The sequence below is a fragment of the Myotis daubentonii genome, chromosome 7 (genome assembly GCF_963259705.1).
Source record: "Myotis daubentonii chromosome 7, mMyoDau2.1, whole genome shotgun sequence".
Lineage (NCBI taxonomy): Eukaryota > Metazoa > Chordata > Mammalia > Chiroptera > Vespertilionidae > Myotis > Myotis daubentonii.
The window spans coordinates 54103712-54117533 of NC_081846.1; the positions used below are offsets into that span (position 1 = coordinate 54103712).

Genomic DNA, 13822 nt, shown 5'->3' on the forward strand with positions numbered 1-13822 from the left:
TAGCAGTTTATCATCATGCTCTGGCTGGTGCGACTCAGTTGGTTGGAGCATCCTCACAAGTGCATCAGTCACCGGTTCCATTCCGGTCAGAGCACACACCCACGTTGCATGTTCAATCTCCTGTAGGGCTTGAACGGACATCGATGTTTCTCTCTCTTTCTCCCTCTCACTTCCTCTCTCTGAAAAATCATTTTTTAAAAAGTTTATCATTCATCATCTGAACAATTATAAAGTACTAGCATAAAGCATATGTGATTACCTGAGATGATGTTTGTAGGAAAGCCCATAATTAGAGGAAAGTATCCTTTGAGGTGCTGGGAGTGGCTGATACCGGCTTGCAGGAGCCAACAGGCACAGGACTCCCCAAGTCCACACAGTCACATCACCCCATGGCTTGAAATGAGCCGTGGTGGGAATATGTACACTGGAAATTGGCTAACAGTTTCAAATTGTGGCTTCCCCCCTCCTATATTAAGAGCCCGAATTCTGAACATTTACCAGGACACCCATAAATGTATCTCTCCACACACTTTCCTCATGAGTCTGTTTATGTCTGCTTAACTTGCACAGCTTCTCTTGCCTATCAGCTTAAGAACGTTGCAATTCATCTCCTACCTTGCCATCCCTAAACCTTGTTATTGCCAAGATTTGCTTTCCATGTGGTCATCTGACTCATCATTCATACCTGACTCTGCGCTAGGGGTTTTTGCCTGTGTTACTGACTGGCGGTGAATGAATGGGTTGTCCTAGTGGGTATGTTATCCTCACAACCCCGTACTTTAATAACTATTTATTAACTACCTTTCTATTTGAGACCCAACTCTAAAGGCTAAAGGGCATAGAGATACAATGTACGCCAATGTCCTCACACACAACTCAAATTTAATTCTGACTAGAACATTTCAGTGTATAAATTTTATAATTCCATAAACGGGAGCAAGGAGGTCCTCGGACAGCCATGCAGGCTAAGGTTCTAGGAGAGTTTTTTTGTATGTGTGTTTTTCTCTCTCTTTCTCTTTGGGAAACTCATTTCCTAGAAGCTTGGATCCAGGAGAGAATATGCAAGGTGGGTGGAGGTGGCTTCTCTCCATTCTGTGGGAACACATGTTCCCTGGCATGGAGAGCAAAATCTGACAGACCCAAATGTGAGCGTGTGTGTGTGTGTGTGTGTGTGTGTGTGCACTCACGCACACATCCATATACATGGAGCTAGCTGAAAATAAAAGTCATCTATTTCCTCTCAAAAAAGATTATGTCAAAAGCAAAGGAAATATGTATTATTAGTAGCAAGAAAGTTAAGCACACTCCAGAGGTCCATGCTGGCTCTGTGTGAGGGCCCCTGTGTGCACATGTCGGAAGCCTCAGGGGTGGTCTTGGACGGCTAGGCTGCGGGGTTAGGCAACTGGAGGGAAGTAGGAATGGCTAAGGACCTGAAGCTACTAACATGCATCAGAGGGTCAGAGCTAGGATAGATATAAAGTGACCGTGACAAGTGGAACTAGACTGTTTGCAGACCCGGCAGCACTGCCTCTCAGGAGAACGGGGTCTGTTGGTGACCTTCTTCCTCGGTGGGCACAGGGCCCCTTGCACCGCTTCCTGCTGTGATGCAAAACCATGTCCCAACAAAGAGAATGCAGGACGGCCCAAGGCCAGCGGTAGGAGAGAAACAGTCTGTGGACTGAGAAGTGCATGGAGGCTGAAAACAGGAGGGGCGCCACCTGTAGGAATAGGAGTGAGAAGTAATTTGTATCTTACCTAATGAGACTTAGGTCTTAGGTTGAAAACACAACGTTCCTTATCAACAAATTGTTATAATAGCATTTTCCAGCAGAGGGCGGACTTTACATTGAAATAGCTCTAAAAAGACCTTCAATCAAGAGCTTTTCAATAGAATTTTTTTTTTTACCTCAAAATATTAGGTTTCTAAATGGGTTTTAAATATTTTCAAAGTATTTAAGGTCCAGAGGATGCTAAATATGAAATTTATCAGATTCCAGTTAATATTTCTGCCTTATTAGTAATAAAAATGTTCAAGTTCTGCTTGCAAAGAAGCAGTTTTCTTATGGCTTATGGACTGGTTGTAGACACTATTGCCGTAAGCAAAGCTGTTCTTTTTTGTGTTTTTACAAAATTATTACAGAAAATCCCATCTTTTAACTGCATGAGTAACACTTTACTTCATTTCCATATAGTTTGATATGAATAACTGCTATTCTTTAACAGAAATAACCAGCATTTTCTGATCTGTTTCATAACTAGCTTTGGTATTTTTCCTAGAGGAAATAAGACCTACATAAAAGTTAACTAGATGTATTATGTAATAAAACTCCAATATTCAAAGCCTCTTTAAGCTGCAACTTCACAAGAATTTCAGATGTTTCTCTTCATGATTTGTTTCTTCATAAATTCTCACAATAAATGAGAAAGTAGAAACTACTATTTGTATTGCAAAATTTTTAAAAGGTTAAATCACTTGTTAGCAGTGGTTGAGAGTGGATCTGGAGACCAATCTGTCTGACTCCATAGCATGTACTCTTTTCATGGCAACCCTCAGTCTCCAGTTGACTTTATTTTATCTGATCTGTTTTAAAATCATAGACACATGACTTTTTCCATTAGGACATCAGTTCAGACTGACATACTGTGAAAAGTACAGAGTGAAACAAGATATTTCTATATAGTCCATTGCAGGAATTCTTGGCTTATAAACTCAGTAGGTTGGTTTAATTTTGGTATCACTTAAGCACTTTCTGGATCTGGCTTTTTGTTGTGTGTGTGTGTGTGTGTGTGTGTGCATGTGCGTGTATAACATAACTTTAAAAAAATGAATACAGGAAGAAAAATCTCTGGGGAAGATATTTTCAATGTTATAGAAGATACAATATGCTTTCTTCTATTATTAAAGTTATTTCCTAGAGTACTTATATTTCTATGAAATAAAAATATGTTAAGTGCATAAGCATTTGCAGTCTAGGAAACAGACTTATTTTTGTACTGAAAAACTGGAAACATATATCCTTAAAATGATAAATGGACCTCTGATATTCACATTCACTTTCATATGATCTCTAGCAGAATTATTGCAATTAATTTTGTCAACAGGATACAAATATTCTTTTATTTGTGTGCAGAAAATAGTTTTAACATAAGTGTGAATATTTAAATGTAAAGTAAACAAAAGTCTATGGATGAAATCAGAAATATTAACAAAATAAAAAATCCAACTTTTCTTGCAAAGACAAGCTGTTTCAAGATTGATAGAAAATTTGACATTACAGTGAAAATGTCTAGATTCTTAAAAAACAACTTTACTTCACTTAGAAGTATGGCTACAGGATTGTCTGCTTATTTACAAAGCGTCGCATAGATTATCAGCCATGCCTAGTGTTGGGTAAAAGCATTGGGATACTGGACATAGAATCAGATAATAGGACTTCCAGCTCTGCCCTATTCTAGCTGTGTGATCTGAATCACTGATCGAACCTCTCTGAGCTGTGGTTTCTCACCTAGAACAGGGAGGTGATAATGGGTATGTACCACATAGGATGCTGAGAGTTTAAAATGTAATTTATATTACATCTGTGAAAGCACAAAGTTCAGTGACACATTGCAGATTTATTGATTAGATGAAAATAATCCAAATCGCAAACTTAATTAATCATACCCTATTTTGGGTAGAAGCTGTCTTTAATATTCACTAATTATTTGCATGCATTGCATTAAATAGGTTCCCCCAATCGTATGCATGTTAGAACAAAGCTTGGGGAAAATCTTCACTATACACTTACATGGAGCAGGTTTAAGTTTATGGTTTAACTGTTAGTGATTAGAAAACAAAACAGAAATAAAATATAATTTCCATTTGGATTATACTTAGTTGGAAACTTAAAACTACAGTGTTAGATTGTAGATAATATTTATTAGTATTTATCTGTGTTTTGGGTATTGTTTTCAGGTCTCAGTACCATATTTAATACAGCATATGAAAAGCATGTCAAAATTAATTTTTTTTTGTCTCTAAAATCTTGGTCTATACATCTAAGATTGGGAGTTATCCTTGCAATGGTATTTTCCTCATCTCATTTTACACCTTGCCTTTTTCTTACAAATCACATTCTCTTTTCATCAGTACATCTGCCCAAAACACTGTTCTACTTGACAGCTCTATCCCGCACTCGCCTCTGAGCTCCTAACAAGGCATACCTCTGGGAATTGCAAAGTGCCATATTTAAAATCTCTCAGTGAGATGTACAGGTTTCCCCGTGTGATCATGAGGGATTCCTCAAATCCGAGTTTTAGAGCTAATCTACCACAACTGATAAGCACAGTATTTTCACATTAGTATATTTATGTTGTGCTAATGTACTTAAACAGTATGTGTGTCCATTGAGAATTTTTCTACAAATTTCTTAATAGCATTCTCTTAACTCTGAAAAGAGATACCTCACATATCTGATTGGCACCGGCTGTAATTCCGTTCTTTCCTAAGCTAAACAGACTTACCCGGGTTGCCAGGGGGAGGCCATAGATGTCACAGATGCCCAGTGGAATACTAGTCAGCAATAAAAAGGCACAAATTACTGATAGAGAGAACAACATGGATACATCTAGAACTGCCTACGCTAAGTTCAAGCCAAACATAAAGGCTACATATTCTATCAATCTATTTATATGATATTTTGGAAAGACCAAAGTATAGGGTCAGAAACCAAGTCAGTGACTGCCAGGGGACAGACAGCAGGAGGGAGCTGACTACAAAGGAGGGTGAGGGGTCTTTAAAGATGATGGAAAAATCTTGACTGTGATGGTGGTGATGAACTGTGTACATTTGTCGGACTATATACCTAAAAAGAGTCACTTCCAGTGTGTAAATATAATTGAAGACACCTGACCTTAAACATATAAATGGCTAAAGTAAGAGAAGGTGCCTGTAGTCTTAGAGAGTTGTGTATTGTCTCCTTCCAGAGAAGTTTTGATAACATACTATGTGTATATTTTTCACCCATTTCTATTTCCAGCCCAAATGTGTGACACCCAGACCACTTTCAATGGATAAAGACTACATTAATATACATAATTTATTTAGTGCATTTAGCAGCTTTAGCATGAAATAATAGTTATCTAACAATTATAAGTATAATGAAATGTTATTAATTATAAGAACATTATTAAATGAAACTCTTGCCCTAGTAGTATGCCAAATGCTTGAATTTTATTTCATTTTCCAATCATCAGAATTAAGCTAAAGTGCTCAGAGCTGACTGTACCTACCTTATTGCATGACTATCCTGTCCGATGAGGGGAACTGTCCTAGCCTCATTTTAAATAGAGGAAGTCAGGCACAGAGCAACTGCAACAGCAGATGTCACAGATCCTTCGGACTCCAAAGCCAGCATTTGCAACCATCTTTCATTTATTGTTACCAGTTTAGCAATAGTTCTGATCCTGGAGGACTGGACCGCAAACATCCTTGGAAATAAACTGTAAGGAGGGAAGTCTTCCCTTGGAAAGATTTCCAAACAGAATTGATACTAAGTACTAAAAACAGAAAATTGGGGTTAACACATGAATGGTGGGCCCTTGCCACTCACATTAACTGCAACCCATTCACAGAAGCATAGTTTAATTACAATAAAAAAATTATTTGCCACCTCACATAAGCTCCAGTACAACTTCAGTGCCAGGCTTTAATGATATTCTTCCTGAGCCAATTGTTTTTAATATAGTACAATTATGTTTGTTACTGAACTGCTGTTTTCATAACTAACGAGTAAATCCACCTTCTTTATTATATTTTTACTTTATTCATTACCTACCATTTTACGTGAAAATAACTCAGTGGTTTCTATATAATATATTTTTTGTTTAAATGATATTGTCAAGCCTAGATCTTTTCTTGGACAAAATTTACATGCGGGGGGGGGGGGCTGACAAAAATCATAAATCCTTACCAATTTGCATGAGCTCTCATATTGGATGTATGGTACTTTAAGTAGATACATGTACTCGATTCACTACCCGCAGCTTCTCATCCACAGTGGAGTGTTTAAATGCAGCTTGCCAGAAACTCTTACCTTTTGTGCATAATTATCTGGGTGTGCCTTTCTTACTTGCACTGAACTGTATGTACTGTGTGCTGTAGAGGTGTGTAGTTAAAATATGTTTATTCTCAGAAATATTTTAAAAATATTTTAAAATGTTTTCCTTTGCAGAATCAGACACAAGTTTGGCAGAAGGAAGTGTCAACTGCTTAGATGAAAGTCTTGGACATAACAGCAACATGGGCAGTGATTCAGGCACCATGGGAAGTGATTCAGGTACTGCCTCACTGTTGTGTAAACCTTAACAAGTGTGAAATAAGACACCATATAGTGGAAAGCATGGGGGTTGTTCATACCCTCCCTAATGTATTTATGCAATTAAAGCAATTCTTTTCTACAGTTTGAAGGAGTTCTGGAACTTTGCCATTCACATCCTTTAAAAGTACAACTTACAAAAGTCTTAGCATCAAGCTCTATAATTTTGATCTAGTACATGGCTTTTTGGTCTGGCATATGCCACATTCCAGAGAATCAATGTTATCTAGTTTATTTATGAAATCTGTTTCAATTAATTTCACTGTCTTAAATCCTGTATGCAATTTGGTACATGTATTCCAAAACCCTATTCTTTTTCCTTATTAAAATACATTTTAAATAAAAACTTTAAGGGTTCTTCTTTAAATGAAGAACTAGAAATTACATATGCAGTTAAATAGTTCCAATTTGTATGGATATCTCTTGCATAGGAGTAGCGTTTGCAAATGAGAATTTTGCTAGGTGTTTCCTAAATTGCTCTCCGTGCTAGCTGAATGCACCCCCAGCAATAAATGTGTCTCAGCACACGTGAGCAACACTTTCTGTTGTCAGATTTCCTAACTTTTGTCCATCTGATCAGTTTCAAATCTCTTCTTCCTGTTCTTTGAATGTGTGTTTCCATTATTATTACTGAGCTAAAATGTTAACATCTTTTCAAAACAGGTGATGGGCCCTCGATGTCTGTTACACACCTTTCTAAATTTGTCTATATGTTTAAAATAAATCATCTTAAAACTAAGAAATTTTTTAAAAATGCTTTGCAATGTGGCCAGCTAAGAAGCAGTAGAGAATTGGCAAATTAGGAAACAAATTACGTTAATCTTTATTTGTTTTGTGGTTGAGTTGTAGTAAACACTTAGAAAATACTGTGTACTTCAGATTGTCCTGCATTCTCAGAAGAATTATAGAAATTTAGGTCCACAATAGGTCTAAAGGGTCAAAATAATTTACATAAGGATGTTCTGCTGCCCTAAAAGATTTCCAAATTGAAGTGTATCACTTCTTTTATAAGAAGTCTCAATAAGACTTCTGAATCCCTTGTCAAACAAGTTGGTTTGAGGAAACCCAATTCATCAAATGTCAGTCATAACATTAACTTTAACTAAAAAGGGTTAATCCATTTTCTGTTCAATTCAGTCGGTGTTTACGAAGTTCTTGCCATGTGCTTATTTCTGTGGATTATATCTAGTTTTTTGTATGCCTATTATACAATTGTTTAATTTAATTATGATTTTAAAATTAAATGCTATTGATTCTAGAATTCAAAATATAATCTAGCTAATATGTATCATTTTATGGGTAGTTTCAAACTTCTGGAACTCATCCTAATTTTTGTTTGTCTATGTGAGGGCTTTTCAAGAGTAGTTATTCATTCATTAAATATTTCATGGCCATCCTCTCTGTGCAGGGCATTTTGTCTAGTTCGAGCTGTTAGCGAATGTAACTGTTTACTGATTTTCAGTGCTCAGTGTGGCATGAAAGACGTGACAAATCTAAATGCAACCTACTTTTAAAAAGCAAATACATTTTCAAAGGCAAATATATGTGAAGACAAACACATTTTCAAAGGCTATCCACTGATGTTTTAGATGGGGTCAGTGCTTAGGACAAAGAATTGCTTTGCATAATGGTAGTAGAATTCTGAAATTATAAAATTATGAAAATCTTTTCCCTTAAGTACATGATATAGGATGAACTAGAAATCAATTTTTTTAAAAAGGTTTGGATGAAGTGCTAATTGTTAAACACACATGGAATCACTGAAAAGCAGTAATTACAATGTTTGGGATTCTATTTTCACCTTTGGGGCTGACAGCAAAGGGATGTTCTTCCTCTCGTCCTTTGTCCATTTTCAAAGGTCACATAATGGGCCATAAGGATCATGGACAAGACCCGATATCATAACATGTTTCTTTGTGAAGTGTTATGCCATAGCAAAAGATAATTAGCGATGCTTTTTAAGTTTTAATATACTAATTATACTATGGAAGGCATTTTGTTGTTCTGTTTCTTATTTTCAGAGAGATATACTGCTTAACACAAAGTAGCAAATTTTTTTGGAATACACATTGGCCTGATATGTAGAAAGTGTTTCCTTACTATTCCAAGGTAATACCCACTAATATTTGTCCAGCTGGAATGGCATGTTTTTGTGGTTATATACTATAGGTAAAGGAGTACTTTTTCAATTTCAAACACATGCAGTGACAGACCTTTTCTCTCCAAGAATAACTCAGCTGTCAAAATCAATGTGAGAATGAAATTTGCCACATGGTGTAGTTCCAATAGAATGTTATTATTTAAGCCCTATTTTATTTCATTTTTTGACCATTTATACGAACAGTATAATTTTAAGGTCCTTAATCAGTATTTGTTGTAGAGGAAGGGTGCAAAGTAATTCAAAACCTGTGCATATTTTGAATACCATTTTTATTATTGCATTTAATGGATTTTTCTTTTCAAAGAGAGCCAAAAAGAAACCAACAACAAACAAACAAAACCCAAACATTTTTTTTTATAAAGGAAATTGGCTCCTGGCTCCTTGACACCAGTCCAGTTCTCTCCTTCTGGTGACAGAAAAGATTTCTCTTTTTATTGCTTATGTGGATAAATTCTTCTATCCCTATGTCAGAGGATGTGATAAGGCAAGAATCAGGTTGAATATTTAGCACTCACCCAGCCCTTTTTCTTTGGATACTATTCTCACAGTGAATCCAACTCTAATTTTTTCCATATTCACTCTGTACTTCTCTGTTAAACTTGAGATCACCCATCAAGTTTCTTAGACTTGACTAAAAAAAATGTGTACGATTATTAAACTATCTATCTAATAGCCAGATATTTTTTGTGGCAGCAGTACAGTGCCCTAGACTCTAAATTCCTCAAGGACAAGGACAATATTCTTGAGATCACATGAATATAATAGGCACCCAGTAAATAATTACTGCAGAATGAATTAATGGTGTATGACTAGTTAAATAGCAGTGAAATGTCATACTTTGATTCCAGACTTAAATTTGAACGTGCCAGCCCTTTCTGTTGTCTAAGTCTTCTAAAATTTATTAGTACAATATTAATATGCATAAGTGATATTGATGTTTTATGCACTTGATTTAGTTTTAGATTCCTCAGGAAGAGACTCTGGAAATTTCTCTAAGGTTTTCTTTTAAATTTTAGTTACCCAAGATTTTACGAATAAGCATGAAAAACAAAAGGGGGAAATAATGATTTAAAAAGTGCATGCAGCTATTATGAGGGAAGCAGAATTTTATTTTTATTTTTTAAATCTATGCAAAAGTATACCTAGAGTGAAATTTTAAAAAAGGGGGAATTTTCTAATATCATTTGACAAACTTCCTAGCTCCAAGAGCAATTTTGCGAAAGTAAATTTCTGGATGGTGGTGTTAAACATAATTTAAAATATATCTTCCTTTTCAAATATTGTGGCTCTTTTAGAAAAGTTATGTGATAAATGCTCATAATATAGGTGGAATATTAATATTTTGATAATCTATAAAAGCCATTTAGGAGAAGTAATGATATCCTTAAATAAATTTGAGCCTTTCATAAATATAATAGAAGATGAAATACTATAATTGGTGTAGAGTTCAAAAGTAGCATGGGGAGAAAACTTGTAAATGAATATTTTTAATATTGGTGATTTTGAAAGATTTTTTCTGAAAATCATATTAGATGAATCAGCAGCTGATCCAATGATATCTTAAATATATTGCATCTGTGTTTACTCATCCATACAGAAGGCAAATTTCCTGCCAGGTTAGTAGATGACTCTTGCTAAGTGGTGTTTGGTGTGAATTTTCCTACCTGTTCAGATGGTACTATCACAACAAGGTAAAACGCAGTTGAGTGGAATCATCCCTTTGCCGAAATGGAACCATCAGCAACCTTTTTGAAGTTAATGGGATTATGTTAGCTTAGTTTTATTGCGATCATCGATAAGAGAAAGAACACTTCATGTGTCACAAAATACTGATAATTGCTGTCATGTCATTTTTTTCTTATGCTTACATAAAGCATAAGTTAGGCTTTTAAATTGATATAATATTTATTACTTTCCTGCATTCCACCTGATAAGTTATACATTTTTAGATCTTTCCCCCCTGCTAATATGGATAAATATGGCCACTTCTAAACAAAACATATTTAAACCGAGATATGCTATAATAATTTTATCCAAATGTTTATAAAATCCATGTGTGTTAGTACTTACTTTATCAGTATTTTAAATTTAGAAATGTTAATTAGAATTTCATTAAAGTTTATTGTGCTTTGAGTTTTAAGAGAATAGGAATATGTGGAGACATACACAATAAAGAAGCAATAAAGATCACAATTCAAAATTAATAGAAAAATTAGTCACAGTGCAGTTTAAACTAACAATTTTTTTTTGTCATTCAATGAAAACTTATAAATTAAAGGCTATATGGAATGAGTTTTTCCCTTCCTGCATAAATATTGATTCTGTTTAATTTGGTTGGTTCAAATGCCAAAAATTTGATCTTTTTGGGCCATTTTTTGTTTTATTTACATATTTTTTAAATATATATTTTATTGATTTCAGAAAGGAAGAGAAAAGGAGAGGGCTATAGAAACATCAATGATGATAAAGAATCAGTGATCGTCTGTCTCCTGCATGCCCCACATTGAGCCCTCAACCTGGGCATGTACCCTGACCAGGAATTGAACTGTGACCTCCTAGTTCATAGGTTGATGCTCAACCACTGAGCCACGCCGCCAGGCTGCCATTTTTAGATATTTGAGATAGACAGATAAGTGGATAGATCAATGTGCAGGCTTTTGGGTGTTTGGTTGTCAAACAAAGTTTTTCAAATGAAGGGAAGTAGCTTCAGCTATAATCTTTTTGCAATAAAAAGTAAGGGGGATACAGAATAAGGAGGACTGATGGTTCCCACCTACCCAGTCCTCTTGATTTTAGGTGCTTCCTAAGACCTGAGAGAAACACGTACGGCATAATGGCCCAACAAAGAGATGGGAAGTGTGAAGCATTAAGAACCATAACTGCCACTATTGCACCTTTCTGTACTTTGTCCTTGACTCTACATGTTGCCCTCTTCCAGTCCTCTGCCCTGTTAATTCACTCCCTCTGCACCCCAGGACAGAGGGCCTGGACTGCATCCTGCAAATACAAACAGAGCTGATGCCCATTTGGTACAGAAAACAGAAAATGAATTGGTTTGGACCATACATGAAAAGCAATTTAAACACAGAGACCTATGTTCAGTATGAGGGCTTCTTAGCCTTAGTCACTTTGTTGCCCATTCCTTTATTTATTTATTAGAGGCCCTGTGCATGAATTTGTGCACCAGTAGGGTCCCTCAGCCTGGCTTATGGGATTAGGTCAAACGGGGTCTCCGAAATCCCCTGAAGGGTCCCGGATTGCAAGAGGGTGCAGGCTAGATGGAGGGGCTCCACTGGTGCACGATTGGGGCCAGGGAGGGATGTGGGAGGTTGGCCAGCTGGGGAGGGACCATAGGAGGGCTCCAGGGCATGTCCGGCCCATCTTGCCCAGTCCTGATCGGCCAGACCCCAGCAGCAAACTAACCTACCAGTAGGAGCATCTACCCCCTGATGGTCAGTGCACATCATAGAAAGCAGTTGAGTGACCTTAGATGTCATTAGCATATTATGCTTTGATTGGTTGAGTGGATGACCAGACGACTGGACACTTAGAATATTAGGCTTTTATTATACAGGATTTCCCTTATTTTTCTTTCTTTTCACCTCTTTCAGATGAAGAGAAAAAGGCAGAAAGAGCATCCCCAGAGCCAGAACTGAATCTCAGGCCATATCAAATGGAAGTTGCCCAGCCAGCTTTGGAGGGAAAGAATATCATTATATGCCTCCCTACAGGGAGCGGGAAAACCAGAGTGGCCGTTTACATTGCCAAGGATCACTTGGACAAGAAGAAAAAAGCAGCTGAACTGGGAAAAGTTATCGTCCTCGTCAATAAGGTATTCAAGCGGCACATGACATAACATTGTCTATTTTCATTTTGTTATTTTGAAACGTTTGTGTAGTGACATTCGTAACCGTAGACCACACAGATTTAGTTTTATTAGGGAAAATGTCAAGTTATTTTATCTCAAATCTTTGCATTTCAAGTTATATGTAAAATCTTAGTTTTAGCCACTAAAATGGAAAATTTCTATAAAACCAGGTTAAGTCAAATAGCTGTAACTTATGTACAAACAATATATTTACCCACATATTCATTAAGGTTGACTGGTACTAAGTTAAGTTATTATTGCATGTGAACATAAATGACACCAAAATATTACTGGTATTGTCTTCTAGAGTCTCTGACCATTGGCTCTTCTAGAGTCTCTAATCATTGGCTCTTAGTCAAAGGTGGCAAGTGCTCTTTATCCAGCATATATATATATTATTTTAAGAGAAAGAGAAAATTAATATTTGGTTGATTTATATCAAGTTAAATAGGTAAATAGTTTTCAAAGATTTTATATATATATATTAAATATATAGATATTATTAAATGCAACACAGGTCTTAAATAATTTATAACTTGAGGAATTTGAAAGCCATCCTTATAAATAGGTATAAGACTCTATTTTATATTTTATTTTTTTACTTTCAATTATTTTTAAATATATTTTATTGATTTTTTACAGAGAGGAAGGGAGAGAGATAGAGAGTTAGAAACATCGATGAGAGAGAAACATAGATCAGCTGCCTCCTGCACATCCCCCACTGAGAATGTGTCTGCAACCCAGGTACATGCCCTTGACTGGAATCGAACCTGGGACCTTTCAGTCCGCAGGCCGACGCTCTATCCACTGAGCCAAACCGGTTCCGGCCAATTTCTTTATTGATTAAGGTATTACATATGTGTAAGTCTCCATTTTAAATAAACAGTGTAGTTAGTTATTGAGCTTTATTCAGATAAATGAGAGTTTATTAATTTATGAACTTATAAATTGTGAATAGTAATATTTACCATTTTATGATAATGGATATTTTTCCATTATCAGAAAGTCTATTTATTCCACTAGCTATGATAACTAGATTTCAGTTATTTCTTTATAGAAAATGTAGCAATAGGCTATGCAACTTTACTGTATCTTTTTTATTTCTATTATAACAGTTTTAGATGCAACCTGCTTTTCAGTACTAAAGAAACTTACTCAGAATCCATGATCTGAATGATTTCCATCATGTCATGCCAAATGCATTTTATAGGCATATGTGCTAAGCCTCAAGACCTCTCGCTTTATACGAGTGTGCACATAATTAAAACAGTTTGATTTCTTTCGTGGTAATGGTGATACAATAGCTTTTCATATAGCTTTTCATATATTCCCTTTATTATGGCTATTGTCTTTTGGAATACAATAAATTTAGTGTTTGATCTTGGACAAATTACTAATTTCTCTGACTTTAGATTCCTCATCTATAAAAGGAATAAA

General features: G+C 35.8%; 1 protein-coding gene across 3 annotated transcripts in view; it reads left to right on the forward strand.

The window, feature by feature from the left end:
• Positions 1-13822, forward strand: part of IFIH1 (interferon induced with helicase C domain 1) — a 58687-nt gene that overhangs the window by 21837 nt on the left and 23028 nt on the right. For all 3 annotated transcript variants that reach the window (XR_009453830.1, XM_059704258.1, XM_059704259.1), the window contains exons 4-5: positions 6213-6317; positions 12129-12349. Coding sequence is in view for 2 of the 3 variants with exons in the window: in XM_059704258.1 (XP_059560241.1) it covers positions 6213-6317; positions 12129-12349 (326 nt within the window). In the remaining variant the exon portion in view is untranslated. The remainder of the gene's footprint in view (positions 1-6212; positions 6318-12128; positions 12350-13822) is intronic.